Source organism: Xiphophorus hellerii, chromosome 8 (assembly GCF_003331165.1).
Source record: "Xiphophorus hellerii strain 12219 chromosome 8, Xiphophorus_hellerii-4.1, whole genome shotgun sequence".
Lineage (NCBI taxonomy): Eukaryota > Metazoa > Chordata > Actinopteri > Cyprinodontiformes > Poeciliidae > Xiphophorus > Xiphophorus hellerii.
Genome location: NC_045679.1, coordinates 11,258,808 through 11,275,449, shown reverse-complemented (window position 1 = coordinate 11,275,449; position 16,642 = coordinate 11,258,808). Strand labels below are relative to the sequence as shown.

Genomic DNA, 16,642 nt, shown 5'->3' with positions numbered 1-16,642 from the left:
TGACCAACACCTGACTTGGTGAGAGGAGGGTGTTCAACTGTCAGAAATGGCCAGTTGAACCCATTTAACGTACTGGGGTTGTGTTTCTCTGTTCAAGAACTGAATGAGTGGCTTTTCTGTTTAGGTGACTTTTATGGGTGTTGATTCCAGCAATGTTTACTCTAACTTTGTCCTCTGTAAATGCCCAACAAGGAAGAAAGAAACTGTTTTAAGATGCTAACATCTTAAAAGTTATTCCAAAAATATATTTTCTTTGCGTTTGGTCCTTTTTACATTTCTAGGTATTTTTATTTAATATAGAAACTTTGTGACATTTGTTTTGAACATTTTTTTTGTTATTGTTAGACCAAGGCTGCCTCTTCTTTTGAATTTGGGAGACTGAAATAAAATTGATATTGTACAAACACAAAGAAAGCTTTCATTTTGTTTTATTTTTATAGGGGCTGTGAGAATTCAACATTGTTTCATTAATACATAAAACTGCATTACTCAATTGCTTAAGCTTTTCAAAACATTGCTAGTACTTTGAGAATGTGACTCATTGGTGGAATAACTTTTTTTTATGATTATTATTAATCTCTTGTATTGAAGCAATGAATTCAGCAACACAAACTCATCTACCCTGCTTAACTGTTTAGCATTAAAATCAGTACACAAACAGTTTCATGACTGTCATACCAATGACTCATGCTAATTTTAAACTATCTTTAGCAACTTCCTGTTGCATTTATGTGTTACATTTTTGTTTATTTTTATTTTATTATTTCAAACATCTTTTTAAAAATAATAAAACAAGCAATCAGTTGGACAGAGAAAACATTTACATACATAACCAAGATCCTATAAGTGGAGGTTGGATTTCATTTCTGTTTTTACCTATGAACTTTTTTCTTTCCACATAATTTTTCTTGTAAAAGGAATAAAATGCTCACTCTTTCATATTTAACTATGTATGTTGAATGTATACATACATGACTGCCGCAGCTCTTCTCTATGTACAAGCTATTTTAAAAGAACGACGGGGTATCATGTCTCATTTGACATTTGCCCAATGCCCATTGTCCTGAGAGTTTTGTTACTGAATATTGCTTCGATGTGGAAATAGTTTAGTTCTCTTTAATCATTCCTTCCCCTTTTTTCTGTTGACATCAGAGGTGCTGATAATCCTTGTCTAAGATTACTTGACCAGAAGAAAAGAGGGAGGGAGGGGGAAAGTAGATACCAGAGTTGAAATCAGATGCACATAAACCAGTTTGCGTCCTTGAGATCATCTTCGCAAATAAAACTATGTAGTAATAAGGAAAAAGACAGTTCAGCTTGCAGCCTTGTTGCAATGACCACATTCTAATGACTGTGATTTGTCTTGGCTAATTTGTGTTTGGATTCAGCAGTGAGCAATTACAGTACCAGTGTAGCACAATGTGGTACCTAGTTATGGTATGACATGGACATATACTGTAAATGCTGTTCAGAAGTGCAGCACTGCCTTCTGAAGAGTTCACAAAAGCTTAATTTGGTTTTGCCTCTCAGTCTGGTTTGCATAAGGGCTCCCTGGGCTTACACACTTGTGTGAGTGTGTGCACACAGACATGTTGATTTTGTCATGTCTTGTACGGTGAGTCTTGCTCTGACTTGTCGGCTCCTCCCACGCCAAAGCTTCCAAACTCACCTACTGTTACCGCTCTGATCAGGATATCATATTTTCAGTAAGTATAAACCTCTCCTGTTCTTCCTTATGCTCATTTAAATTCTTTCCACTTTCACTCCAATGTTCTCGTGAGAGTTTTTTCCAAAATTCTTCTTGTTTTCCACATGCTTTCAAATTTGAAAGCATGTGGAAAACAATGCAAAAATCCAAAAAGCTCTGGAAATCAGGTTGAGACACTAGCCAACCGAAACATGCAACGAGGTGGAAATAACCTTGTGACATGTCAAATTATGACATCCCTGACAAAGGATGTCTGTGCGATGTGGTTCATGTGAAGAGAGGGAGGAGGGGATTTTCTTTCCTTGTTTGTGGGGGGGAAAAAACAGGCATTTGTTCACTGGACTCAGTTTTCGTCCTCTGTTCTCCGCCCATTTTTTTCCCCAGGTGATCAGACTGAAAGGGAAGTTGAAAGAATCTTTAGCAAAACAGACGACTGGACGAGCCAGCAGCAGCAACAAAACCTCCAGCTCACACTTTTGAAGATCCCAGAGTTTTTTTAATTGCTTCTGTGAGTTTTTTTGGTGTTTATATATATATATATATATAATATATATATATATATATATATATATTATATAATTTTTATTTTTTTATTTTTTTTACTTCAGAAAAGGGGTGCAGCACTCTAAAGCTATACTAACCAAATCAATACTATTTTTTAACTGGAATATTGACACAAATTGTTTTGCAGAAACTGATGTACATGTCTGGATTCTGTCTTGTGGCAACTTCAAGTTACTATAGCTCTTTTAGACAGAAAACCCGTGTTATAGATTGAAACAGCATGTGTCAGATTAGTCTACAAATTAAGTTAGGACCTTAAGCTCAAAGCAGAAATGGCAAAAACTGATAGCATTTCGTAAGGCCAAAAGAGTAAAGTCATTTTTAAATGTATTTTTCTTTAAATGGACTGGTAAACTTTGTAAAAAATTTGTTTGTGATGTTGCCCTTAAGATATTTAAGGGCAGGGCGCTAAATCACCAAACAATGTTCTATTCTGTGGAAGACAACGCCTTCAACTATTTCCCTGCAGAGTCTGCAGTTTTAAAAGTTAAGAAGTTGCAGATGATAAACCCGGTGAAATTGTAGCAAATGTTTGTACTGTCAGTGATAAGTAAAACGTTTAGAAGCATATTTAAGCTGGCCCAAAAACGAAGTGGAGATGGTAAATTTAGCTGAATAAAAGGTTAATTGTTTCAAATGAGATCCGGTGACCTAATTATGAAATTAGCCTTTTGAGAAAAGTTTGAGCCATTTTGCAAGACAAAAAAAGAGTTGGGTTCCACACTGTCCATTCTGACCACTCTTGTCAAACCTGTTTTCTGACTAGTTTTGTTCTTTTTTTTTTTTCAAATTCTATGGTAAAACGTTTAGCTTTTGCACGATAAAATGTAGTGGCATTTAAGAGAAAATTTGCTCTACTGTTTTTTATTATTTGTAGAAATGGAAAGATTGCTCATGTATTAAAAGGAGCATTGCCCCAACCCGTCCTCAAGACATTCCAGCTCCTGTTTTTGTCATGCTTGTCATTATCTTTTAGGGTGTGTCCTAACCATTTATTTATAATCTTCCCTCCTTCTGTTCTGCTTTCCACTTAGCTTTACAAAGTTGTAGTGTGTTTCGTCCTCCCCTTGAACTTCTTCTAATACCATGGAAGAGGACCACTGCAGACAAAGCCAGTGCAACAGCCACGGGGCCTGCGTGCCTCCGCCAGATGCCGATGCTAATCTGGTTTGTACATGTGATCTGGGCTACCACGGGGAATTCTGCGAAACAACAGTCAATGGGCATTTGAGTGTACCACTGACCATAAGCATAATTGTGATCATCATCGGGCTGGTGATCTTCGCTTTTGTCTTCGCTAAGCTGAGGCAGAGGCAAAAGAGGAATAAGAGGTACTTGGACTTATTATATAAAATAAATTATTGTGGTTTAGAATGTCTTGGAATGGTTTTGTTTAATTTTGTTTGTTTAAAAGATTTGTCCATGTCTCTTGCTGACTAAAATGAGAACATTCACTGGTGCTTGATTTGTAGCATTAATTAAATATTTTGAATTCTTAGTTGATGTTTAACAGCATTTTTTTATTTTTTATTTTTTTAGAATTGGGGAATTCAGGATTGTATAGCTGTCTGAATATTAAGCTACTGTACATATCTATTTCAAGATATTTGTTTTCTCATGATCAATTCTTTATTCAAAATTTACACCTCAGTTTGTATGTCCTGTATGGTGTTTTTAGTTTTTTGGGGGAGAATTTGTTTGCCTCTCCAGTAGAGTTGCCTTTTGTAGTTTGCCCCTACAGGACATTTGTAGTTTTGCACTCATAGAAACTCATTGATTTGCACCCATGGTATCCATGGGTGTGTTTTCGTCCCATTGGTGTGTTTAATGGAAAGTATGACAATACTGAAAAAAGAAAATTAACTCAATCCCACTATGGGTTGTTTTTTTTTCTTTGTCAACAGAAAACAACTGGCAGCAAAACAAGGCTACAATGTATCAGCTTAATGTGGATAAATATGAAATATGTCTAAGGTAAGCATGTTTTGACCTAAACAGCTTCTTATTTTTGTATATTGATTACAACTAAGAAAAATTATTTACATATTTCTTCTTACTTGGGTCATGTGGGTAATCAAATGTATTAGTCTAACATTACACATACTGTCAATATTACTACCATTGGAAAAAAATGCATCACTTGTCACTGGATCACATTGCTACAAGCCTGAAGTAATTAACTGTTAATTTTTCTAAAAGTAAAATATAATAAACATAAAATAACTGTAGCCTTATTTCTACTTGTTTATATCGGACAATTCAGGCTAACAAATTACTAAAATTAATGTAAAATGCGTTGAAAAGGGGAAGTATAAACTAGGAAGATAGAACTACAACATTGATGTAGAAGCCTATCTAGTTCTAATTAAATTATAACTAAAACTAACCTAATTGAAATTACTTTTTTTTCACATAACAGGAACAATTAGCAAATACCAGCCAGAAAATGCAAAACTGATCAACTAAAACATTTTTTGAAATGCCTAATATAAACTATAAAATAAACCCTGAGGATTAAATATTAAAACAAATAACAAAAACCTGACCTAATGTGAACAATTACAAATTTAATAGAAAATAAAAAACAGAAAATAAACTACTAATAGATAAATACCAAGATTGTTCAAATTAAAGCAGAAATAGGAAATATAGTTAACTTTGTCAGTTGTTGTTGCCAGTTTATGTTAATTAGGTCAACAACTGCTGATACTTACACAGATCAGCCATTTAGCAATTACTTTTCCATTAATGTCATATTTTTGTCATATTTACAGTGCAGTCTGTCATCTAGATGCTAGTTTGTCAGCTGTATTCTTCAACTTTATATTAATTGATTAAAATCCAAATGTCTCTCATTCTTGTCCAGGTAAACAATGTCTTGGATAATTTCCACCCCATCGTGTTCCTGGTTGTTTGAGTGCGACCCTTCCAAACGGAAAGCAGATATGCATTTTTACTCACTGCAACTGACTTTGTGCTGCAACCTCTTAAAGCCACAAACACCGAATTTACTGAAGCACCTTGACTCATGAGCCTGTTTGCTTTATTCAGCTGACACTCTATGCAAAGAATGTTTTCTGCAGGACAAATATGAGGTTATGTTGGATTTTGTTGTTACAATCGTCACTCTTTGATATTTTTTCATGCAAAGTCTTCCAGCGCAATTATGCAAATGTTCAACCACTTTGTATGACGAAGCAGGAGCTTTGGGTGGAGGCATTGATCTCATGAGAACCGGCTTGTTGTGTTTAACTGGTGTTAGCAAGGATTTTTCAAGGTCATAAGGTTTTGATATCTGTATAAACGATATATAATTTACCCATAATTGCATAGTTTTATGTTGGAAATCATTTATGTACTGTGTAGTTCACCGCTTTAGTGCTTTTGGTCTGTTTTTTGTTTTTGTTTTTTGTACTGGTATGTTTTTTGTTCTGTTTTTTTTAAAGCTACACAAGGAAAGTTTCATTACTTTTTATGTCCTGACACAAAATACACCATACATTACTGACTTTTTTATACTTAGAAAGATATGTGGGTCCATTTGATCATTGTCTAATGCAGTGTCATAATTTTCTTTTATCCATTTTATTTCCTTGATTATGCACACAACTGTCCCATAATAATTACAACCCCTACCAATGCAAAGCTAGACTGTATAGTTTTCTGTCCTTCTGTTTATTTAAATCTTTCTTTTTCATTTGTTGACCAGATCATTTGTTTGTGTTTGTTTTGTTCTGTGGAGCATTTGTTTGGCGTAAGTATCCAAAAAATATTTTTCTCTTTAAGAGGTAGCCATTACTTATCAGATATTTGAGCAATATTTTTTTACAGTCTTCCTTGTAAATAACTATCTGATCCATGTAGTGTCTTAATTCATGGATCAGATCATGGCTCTGTCATGTAATTGCATATAAAATTAGCTTCAGTTTAAAACCTCGTAAATGTTTGAGATGTCTGAAGAAGGCAGAGAGTCAGATTGGAACCAACTCAATTCTTATTAGCCACTGATTTGACTGTCTGGTTAGAACCTTTATTTCTAAGAAGTAAGGTCCTTCAGATGGTTGTCTGCTATAGGTAAGATGATGACTGCACTCAATGTCCCCACAGAACTCTTACGTCAACGATCTAGGTAAACCCATTTTAAAGTAGCGTAGTCACTTTATACACTCTACAGCACCAGTAAAACAAAAAGGTTTGTGTATATAAAGAAGACATTAGCTATATAAGTTATGTTTGAAAAACAGCTTTTTCTTGTACAAAACTGAACTATGAGTGTTAAGTAGATCATTTGTAGATTTCTGCTTTAATAATCTGATTTTGACAAACTACAAGACTTGTTTACAGTCACTAGACACATTTCTAACCACTGCTGCTTAACATCTACTTTGGCAAAATACGGTAATTACTCCTTAATTTCTCAGTAGATATTCTGGTGAGTTTAATTTTATCCATCTGAAAATGAAAAATGCAATAAACCTTTTAAGTGTTTTTTATATACACTTAAACAGTGTGTCTAAAACAATATAACAGTTGTCTTTTTTTATTCTAATAAAGTCTATAAAACTTTTTCTTTCTAAAAACTGTCAGTTTTTGTATTGTTTTTATTGCTGTCTTTCAGATTTGTTGAAGCAGCACAGCTATAAGTCTGTCTCTGCTGCACAGTGTCACTGCAGTTAGAAATTAACTTCTGAAAACCATTCAATAAATTAGACTGTCCATTCTGAATTTGCCCACACAAACTTAATTATTAAATCAACTCTTTTTTTTTCTCCAAAATTACCATCCAATCTGTCATTATTTGACAAATTTGATGGTGAAAATCCTTTTAAAATTCTAGACTTTGATTTGGCCATTCTGATTTTGACCAAATTATTCTATATTTTTAGTCTCAAGTGTTAAGTTTTAGGAAATAGCAGGAATGTACTTTATCTGCAGAGTTCATACAGTTGGTATAATTTTTTTCCAATACTAAATTATGCCAGCATTTGAAAACTGCATGTTGTATCTAGTTTATCTCTGCCTAAAACTACAAAGCAAAAACAGAATACATTTTTATCAAAACCCTGTGCAGCACGAGCATGAGAAACTGTGGGTTACCATCACGGACAGGCATGTTGGGTCCATACTGAAAGATATTTTATTTCAGATGCCTCCTGCTCAGCTATGTTAATCTCAATTTCTGCTTTAAAAGCAGAAGCGGGTTTTGATATGGCAGATATGCCTCACAAAATAAGGTGGCATTCATTCAAGGACACTTCAAAAAATCTATCACTTGTGTCCTAAACAGGTTTCCTGTTGCTATCAAATCCTCTATATAAGCTCCTTGTTAAAGCTTAGTGTGTTAATCCTGTCCTTGCATACTCTCGCTCATCTGTTTTGATAAACTGCCAACTTGCCTTGACATGTTGCACAGCAGCCACAGAACCTACCAAACTCCTCCAGCAGGTGGTGCCAGTCTGCTTTAGGAATGATGTGGGCTACACTGGGGAACATCTGCTGCAAAACGGTAAAGGGGAAGTTAGATTTACCACTGACCATCATCACCATCTTCACTTTTGTTCTCACCAAGAGGCTGCAGAGGCCAAAGCACAGTTTCAAATCAAATTCTCATAATGAATGTGTGTAGAATGAAATTATTTAATTTATTTTATTAAAATTATAAATGAAGTTGAAGGATGAAACCTTTTGATTGACTTCAAGGTTATATAGTCTGTACTTTATACCTTTTGTAACAGTAAATTATTTTTATGCATACAAAAGCAAACTCAAGGTGTTTTGTCAATTTCTACCTAATAAATTAGGTATGGACTATTTCATATAGCTTTCTTAGAATTAACTTGTGAAGTATCGGCACTGGGCCTTTTCTCAAAGCCTAGTCCCTGAACTTTTCTTTGTCCATTATTCATATTTCACTCACATATATTTAATTTATTTTTTTCTTTAAGCATTCTCTTAAAGCATATTTACCCAAAAATGCCTCAATCTGTTTTGTAGAAAATGTATTTACTATCTTGACTAAAAAAAACGTTTTGTAGTCCCCCCCCCCTAGAGGCGAGCTGGGATTCCGCGATTAAAGCCCTTAATCATAGCCTTCATATTCCTCAAAAATGACTTCTATATTTTTGTGAATTGATCTGGCTTGTTTTCCCATCTAGTTTGTTCAAAATTATCAGTAAGATTAAAAAATTAACTAAAGTTTGTTTTTCTTTAATCTACAGAAATGTTTGTAGGCACCGATTCTCTAAAATTGACATATGATGAAGCTCTACGTAAGCTTGTGATTGGAAATATTAAGTTATGTGTATACGTGTGTATGTATATATGTGTGTGTGTGTGTATGTATGTGTAACCTACTATATAGGTTAAATAGGTGAATATTTTTTCACAATAAAATGAATGTCCATCAAATTTTCACCTTGCTCAACAAAAGTGAAGACATGTTGCATACATCTGCTTCACTGCTCTCTCTAGGGATCAGCCAAATCTTCACTTGCAGACAGACCAGTAGACTGACAGAATAACAGGTCTAAGGTCTCTGCTGAAAATGAGACAAGCTAACAAAACACATTTGTTTTTCAGTATTATAAGTGTTCTTTTCTGATTTTTTTTGACTGCCTTTCCTTAATAGAAGTGAATTTTAAGGTCTTTACTTTGGGCTATAACTGCTGCTCGTAAATATACATGGAGTTATGGTGATTATATTTTGCTTTCTAATTTTGATCACGATTATGCCATTATTATTGACATGTCTTTCAAAAAAATGCAATAAATCTTCTGCCTAAATATGTTTATGAATACTCTACAGTTTACTTTTAAGTACTTTTAAATTCTTTAGACTTTATGTAAAATGTATAAAATAGTGTTCTTTTTAACTAAGGAAAGAAATATTGTGAGATTTAAAATGGTCAGATAATTAGATGTTCAAACTTTCTTGTATATTACATAAACTACTACAAATATAGGGGATCAGATAATATAGCAGGGTGTTATTTCATTTAGAAGCAATTCCTTAAATTACTATTCATTGACTAGGATAGTTAGATGGTGTACGTACAAGCTGCATTTTAATGTCTTTCTGTATTTGATTGATCAGCTAACATAAACTCCAATACATAAACTCCAGTAGTCATACAAGACCACAAGCAACCAACCTTGGTTACCTGAGAAAGTGTCTGAGACAAGTTCAAACTCATGCCATGTCAACATGTGTTTTTAAAGTAATGGGCAAACCTCACGATTCCGGTGCGTAGCGACATGAAACTTGAAACTTTATGCTAATATTGACTCTTCTGCATACTAAATAGGAAGTTTAACAGTGCTATAGCACTTTCATTATGTAACTTGCTGTTGGGGAATATATTTTTGTGAAGACTCAAAGTTGATCTTGGCCAGAATCAAAGTGTAGAAACCTTGCAGCCAACAAACTTTCAATGGAAAGTTATTTTAGGTCGTTTGAAAAACTTGCCACTGGTCAAATAAAGAGGGATGATGATAAAAGTGTTTCATAAGTGCTTTGCTTTTAAACTTTTCACTGAATATATTATTATGCAATTGGTTGATTTTGGCAAGCTAAAATGTAGCTTCTAGTTACCTCCTGCAATACATTCTTTAATAATAATTTTATGTTGGGTTAGTTATTTTATTAAGTGAATCATCTTGTTTCTCTATGAAAACCAAAAAGCATCTAAAAATAAACTATAGAAGGAAAGATTTATCTGTTGAATAATATTGATAATTTTACACCACGACACACAGAAATGATCTAATTTTATGTGGAAGAAGAATCACCAAGTGTCTCCAGATGGCTGATGGTTAAGAAAGTAGAAAAAAAATACTGAATAACTACCACAGGTGGTTATATTTTTTTGTTAAACTCTAATTACGACCAACCCAGCACTCAAAACACAATTAATTGGAAGGACATTTCCTGCAACCAAGAATTATGACAGCATTAAGAATATGGATGAATAGACAGATAGAATAATAATAAACATACAAAATGGAGGATGGAGTGAATGATGGTCAATGAATGGAAGAAGGGACACACTGATGTAATGTTGGATCAAACAAAGCATGAATGAAATCATGGAATGATGGGTTGATGAGCAATGAACAGATGGATTTCAGGGGTCAAATTCATGGATGGATTAATAATGAATGGCTCAAAAGACAGATAGATAGATTAAAGTTGAAATTGAATGAATGCAATTAGAGATTAAAAACCTTGTTTTTGAAAATGAAAGAGAAAAAGACAAAAATATAGATTAAAACCTGTCGCATTACAGCAGGCAGACCACACATACACATCATATCAGATTAGACGAAATGTTTACAGAGTTTTCTGCCCCTGAGTTACTGAGAAACTACTTAAAATGTTCAATGACCCCATTAGTCATGTGTTGGTGTTTATTATGCTTGGGTGGTTAGGTTTCTTGCATTTAGATCTGTGCTTTCGTTTCTCATTCGCTTTGTTTTGGACAGTCTGGCCCTTTGTGTTCTGTCTTCTCTTTACTTCCGGATTTCTTACTGTTTCTGAGTTTCCCAGTCTCTTTATCAAAATTCTGTATAGACCATAAACCCTGCAGTCAACCAGTAGAATCTGGATAGAACTGAACAGAAGCTCCACCCACAACCTTGTTTATCTGCAATGGTTTCATCCAAAAAAAAAACAATCACAACCTAAGTTGGATTTAAAACTCTCATTAGCACTAAGAGAACTACATTCAAGCATTGAGAGAAAACTTTATTTCTTAAATAGCTGGGATTTAACTTTGTTCAGGTGTTGGAAGGGTGTGAGAAAATATGCTTGCCGCACTCCAGACACGCCTTCACCTGTCATAAACTAGCACTCTCTTGGGTATTCAATATATTCATAACAATTTACATCTGTAAAGCAGAGAGTCATCACCATGTTTCATTGTGTAGGTTTATTACTACATGCAACACCTTGCCAGCATAAAAATTGTAATTAAAATTGTTTTATTGCATTAGTATTTCTTATGTTGTGCCAGATTCTCCCTCAACACCTTTCTTGCTAAAAAATATTCCACTGACTTCCATGAAATACACTTTTTTAATGTCACTGTGGTTATATGCAACTGCTAAAGTATTAATTTTTTATTAAATTCAAGTTGTGATTATACATTTTTCATAGTATTCAACCATCTCTGACCACTATATGTTAAAACTGTTAATCCAGTATTTATATTATGGAGTAATTTGACTATCAGGAGGTCCCAGAGAATAAAAATCAAATTCATATATATTTAAAGAATTCAGGAAATATGTCACTGATCAGGGCTGAAGCATGCTTTTTTTTCTTTGACCCCATCCAAAACTGCAATGCTAATCAAAACCTGACTCCTACTTGTATGGAGGAAAATACTTCATATTTTGGATCTCTTTTAAAATAACATTTCAAATCCATAAACTCGATTTTAAATATACAATTGCATACAAATATACAATTTTGAATATACCGAGTTCAGCAGTTTCGAAGTAATAGTTTTTTAATGCATTGTCATGAAGTTGTAAATTTGAGAAGAGCGTATGTATTTTTAAAAAATGCTTTCATTTAAGCTTGACTGAGACTGTGCCTTAAATAACAGGTTCTGCAAGGAGAACTGCATTGCAATTTCTTGCAGGACCATGTAGTGACAAAAGACTCACCAGGAACCTCACCTTTCTTTTTTGCTCGAACAAAGAAAATAATGCTGTTGTACAGGATGCATAAAGAGCCCAGCCTCTCAGACAGGTCGGACTACATTGTCTGTATACTTTGGGAGGAGAAGCCAGTAAACATGTGGAACTGAGGAAAAGAGAAATATAAAATGCAACTTGGAAAGAAGGCAGTCGCTTTGTTTCTTTGTGTGGAGGGAGGTGAAAATATTGTCCTTAGCCATATTTTTCTAATTTTATCATCATTGCAAATATTTTTCATCATACTTTGCTCCAACAGCAAATGCTCCACCCAGCTTTAACCTAAACCAATAGACATGTACAGCAAACATAAGTTTCCAGCTAAAGCAAACATCTCCAATTCTTTGCACTTTTAAGTAAAAACGGGGGCTCAGTTAGGAAGCAGAGTGCACATTTAATAGACATTCAGAACAAATGGCAACACATTATCCATTTGGGGAAGCTTCTTTCAACAGAGACTGCCTTTTATAAAGTGCATAAGAACACAGTATTTACATAAAACAGAAGTACAAAAGCTGAGAAGATCGTAAGCAGCAGCATTTACAAAAATTCTTTCTTCATTCACAACAGATTGATCGCTAGACATACTCATTTTTGTTCTCCAATTACAACAAATGTAATTTTTATAGCTGATGCGTTGCCTATTTAAAAACTACAATACTCTTCATTTTTTGTTCCCTATCTTCTCATTTCCCCCGTTTTATAACAAGTCTCTGACTCATTTCCCTCACTCAGATGGGTCTCATAGATCAACATCGTACGGTCTGCCGGTGAAGGAGGGGTTGCTGGCTCCTGAGCGGGCCCCGGGGCTCTTGGCCCTGGGGAAGGACACATCTATGTCATCATCGACGGAGGCCGGATAGCTGCTGGCGGCGCTGCTCCTGGGTCGGCTCAGGCTCGGCACCTCCACGCGTCTCGGTTCCCTTTTCGGTTGGCTCCTGGGGCCGAGGACTTCTTCAATCGGCCTCTCTCCGCGGTTCCTCCCGCCACAGCAGCGGCAGCAACCGAGGGCCATGACGATGCCACCCAGGACTTCAAATATTCCACCGATGAAGCCCAGTACGATACAGTAGCCGGCGCGGATGTCTATCCGCGCGGTGGCTGTAGTGATGTCGTTGATGATGTGAGTGTACCAGGAGACAGGGATGAGGGTCAGGACGCCTGAGCAGAAGATAAGAACGCCGGCCACTGTGCAGAGCGCCCACCGAGGTTGGTCTTTCCAGCAGCGCACCCCCGGGATGGCCACAGCAATCCCCACCAGATTCACAATCAGGGAGCCCAACATCAAACCCTTAGAGATCGGAATGATGTTGTTCGAGAAGTAAGTGGTGTCCGTTTGACCACACTGCTGCCTTTCAGTGGCTGTGGCGGCAATGCAGACGTCAAAGATCCCTTGCTCGTAGACCCGATTAGCTGGAAGATTGGTGAAACCTTGCAGAGTCCTCCAATTTGGGGCCACGGTAGTGACGAGACTCAGGATCCATCCGCAGGGAGCCATCACCATTCCGAAGATCAGGATCCCCGGGGTGCGCATCGTCGTGCGGACCCATTCTGTATCTCTTCTTCTGAATAACGACGGCATGGTTGTTCTCAGTCCCTAACCTCGTGTTCAGAGACTAGGTGCGACTGACTTTTGACACCTATGAGTGAGGGCATTAAAAACAAGTCCGACTGAAACTTTGCAGTGGGAGGACACTTTCCAGTTTGCTCCCGTCTCTAAACAGGACAGGTGCGGCGCACCGCGCTGGAGGCGGGCGGGGCTTTTTTTTCTCTCTCTTTTTTTCATCTTCACCTGCTACCAAAAACAAGGACAGGGGCCAGTTTCGACTAGACTTTTTCTGTTTCAAATGTGCGTATCTGATAAAGATCACACCAGTTATAAAACACGTTTCAAATAGTCAGTCAGAATGAAGATAAACCCTCAATATTTTTCTCAAATGCAATTAAAATTGCGCTACTGATTGAAACTCACACTATATGTAACACCCATCTAATCCACACAGGCTACAAGATGAAAACAAGTCCATAAATTAAGCCATTAAAAAAGGAAATAATTGAGTATATGACGACAAAAAGGCATAAGAAAAGAAAAATCCCTCGAATCTGTCAGTATTCAGAAAGCACTGCTTATCAGTTTAAATTAATACCAACTGGTTTAGTTGATGGCCTTTAAAATATTCCTCATATTATCACAGCATGGCATAGGTAAAAAGGAAAGGATGAGTGAAGAAATCATTATCAAAAATCTGGAAATAAAACAAGAGTGGATTTTTCTGCACACCATAAAATCAACCTCACAGTCATATAAACTTTCAACAGGTTTCAGGGCGACAAAGTGAATGGCTGTGTAAATGATCTGATTTGAATTCAATTGGAAAGAACAATATCATAAAGATAAAATTTTGATTAGATGGCAGTTTGTGTGGAAGGACATGTTAAACTCAAACGTTAGCAATACATGTGAGTTGTTCCTCCACACACAAGACAAAAAAGTATTTTTGACTAAGTATTTAGTAAAGTTTTATAAGACAGGGTCAATAGTCTATGAACTGATTTGTGTTGGGTTTTTGGTGTTTGTATCACTTTGGTTCTTCAGGAATTCTGGTGTGAATTTCCTACCCATCATCCAATTAGTAAGATATTGAGTGAGATTTATTATTCATTCAATTTATTAATTTACATTTGTGTATACTTGTGTGTATGTAAAGTTTACCCATTTTATTACAGCAGCATTACACAGCTTCAGACATTTGTTAAGGTTTTTAGGTTTGCTTCTTCACCCCAAGATTAGTGATCAGTGGCCTCCATCTTGCCAGTCTTTTCAAAACTTCTCACAAATTCATCTAAAGCTTCAGAGACAGAGTCTTGTTTTGACTGTAGTTTGAAAAGGTCAAAATGGCTGCAAGAGAACTATTAATGGAAGGAATGCTGTTCTGCTGGATTCTTTTGTGGTCCAGCATCTTTCTCTTTTCTAAAATGAAAATAAATACTCAGTGAATTTCAATGGGCTCAATAAAAGCCCATTGATATGCATTCAGTATTCCAAACATATCAAGATTCTTTCAAAAGCATCTGTAAAGTTCATACAGCTCTCAACCAGTCTTTAACTATCAACAAAACAGATTAACTTCTAGAAGGAAAGTTAGATTCTAACCCAATGCAAATGATCTTTTTCTTATTGTGACTTAAATCTTATGTAGTTGAAAAATAATTGCCTTTTTAACTGATTGGGATCAATCAGTGATTGAATGCTACTTTATGCTAATATTTTCACTAAAAGTGTGAAATTCCAAGTGTGAGGTCACATTTTTCTGAAGGTGCATGACGCTGTTTGTAGTTTTGTTCCCAGAACTTTGAGAGTTGTGACACATAAAGAGCAGCTGACAGAGGAATGGCAGGCATGTCAACCAACCAGGCTGACTTTGCATTGTCATGGTGATTAACCCTTGATAACATCTTATTTTTCTGTCCATATTTACAAAACTGAATCCTTGTCATCGTGACTATAATCAGATGTCACCAAGTTTTTTTTTATTACTAACATGAAACTCACACAAAAGTCCAAATACTATCCACACCACTGAATTATGTGATTTGTTTATCTGATGTCCTCAGTGAGACCACCTTTGTAAGAGCAGAGGTTTTGCTTGGCTGATGCATGCAGGTGGTTAAGACAATGCCAAGGACAGAAACATTAGCGGTAAACTTACAGGAGCAACCATCGCTTCCCATCAATGTGGAATATGTTATAATGCCATCTACAATGCCATCTATTAATCCATCAATGAAAGGTGACAAGTGTTTTCCAATGAAAAACAATTCTGATTTTCTCAGGAGGGAAGGTCCAAGCAATTTCCCCATTGCCAAGTCTCAATCGTGGTGGTAGAGAAGAGAAGATTCATGCTATATAGCTAACATAGAACCATGACACATTAGAATCATTAGGATGACCATTAAATCCTCTGAATAGTATTCTGGAGTCAAATGTGTGACCCCATAGCTGAATCGTAGCTAAAACTGAGTCAGCAAAAGGACAGTTTTGCCAAACACAGTAGAATAAATAGAAAAGAATCATAGTGTTGCAACGACCCATTCAAAATCCAGAACTCAAACTGATTCAAATGCCATTTTCAAGCGATCTGTGAAGAATGTGATGTATTAATGTGGAATTGGTTCTGATATGCAAAACACAATAACTAAAAGAGGGTGTGCTCTCATTTTATGTTCACTTTCTACACCGAACAGCCTAACAGATTTTTTTGTCTATGTTTTGATTTTAAGGTTAGCCTTGCAAAAGTAGGTTGATCTAGTTGTTTCCTGTAACTGTTGCCAAATATTTACAGGTTTACAGTTTCGACTGACGAGCTGACTGACGAAGTGTTCAGATGCCAATGATGCCATTTTAGATGTTTCATGATTAATTAAAAAGTTGTTAATAAACAAAATATATTGGACACATATGATTAATTTGTATTAATCATTTTTGCTTAGTTCTGGGACAATTATTGAGCTTATAAAAAGCTAAAGAGGTAACAGACACATTAGTCTGAACATATATCAGTACATTTTGTTTTAATTGATTTCATAATATTCTACCTTTGAATCATGAATTTTTATTTGTTAAAACATTTGTTTGAGTTCATCTTTAACATTTTCAAGGCATGCCCTAAA

General features: G+C 35.6%; 1 protein-coding gene and 1 long non-coding RNA gene across 2 annotated transcripts; one reads left to right on the top strand and one right to left on the bottom strand.

The window, feature by feature from the left end:
• The first annotated feature begins 1,598 nt into the window (after nt 1-1,598).
• On the top strand, nt 1,599-6,839 carry LOC116724998 (uncharacterized). The gene is made up of 5 exons (XR_004340305.1): nt 1,599-1,706; nt 2,093-2,216; nt 3,307-3,603; nt 4,177-4,246; nt 5,139-6,839. It is a non-coding gene; the product is annotated as an uncharacterized LOC116724998 (long non-coding RNA).
• Nucleotides 6,840-12,340: 5,501 nt separating this feature from the next.
• On the bottom strand, nt 12,341-13,619 carry LOC116724992 (claudin-23-like). Its single transcript, XM_032570816.1, has one exon. It carries the CDS (start codon nt 13,551-13,553, stop codon nt 12,714-12,716), a length of 840 nt encoding a protein of 279 aa, XP_032426707.1. The 5' UTR covers nt 13,554-13,619; the 3' UTR covers nt 12,341-12,713.
• Nucleotides 13,620-16,642: the final 3,023 nt, after the last annotated feature.

Bases quoted from the DNA above. Each gene is read 5' to 3' on its own strand.
- LOC116724992 (XM_032570816.1), bottom strand. From the start codon at position 13,553: ATGCCGTCGTTATTCAGAAGAAGAGATACAGAATGGGTCCGCACGACG.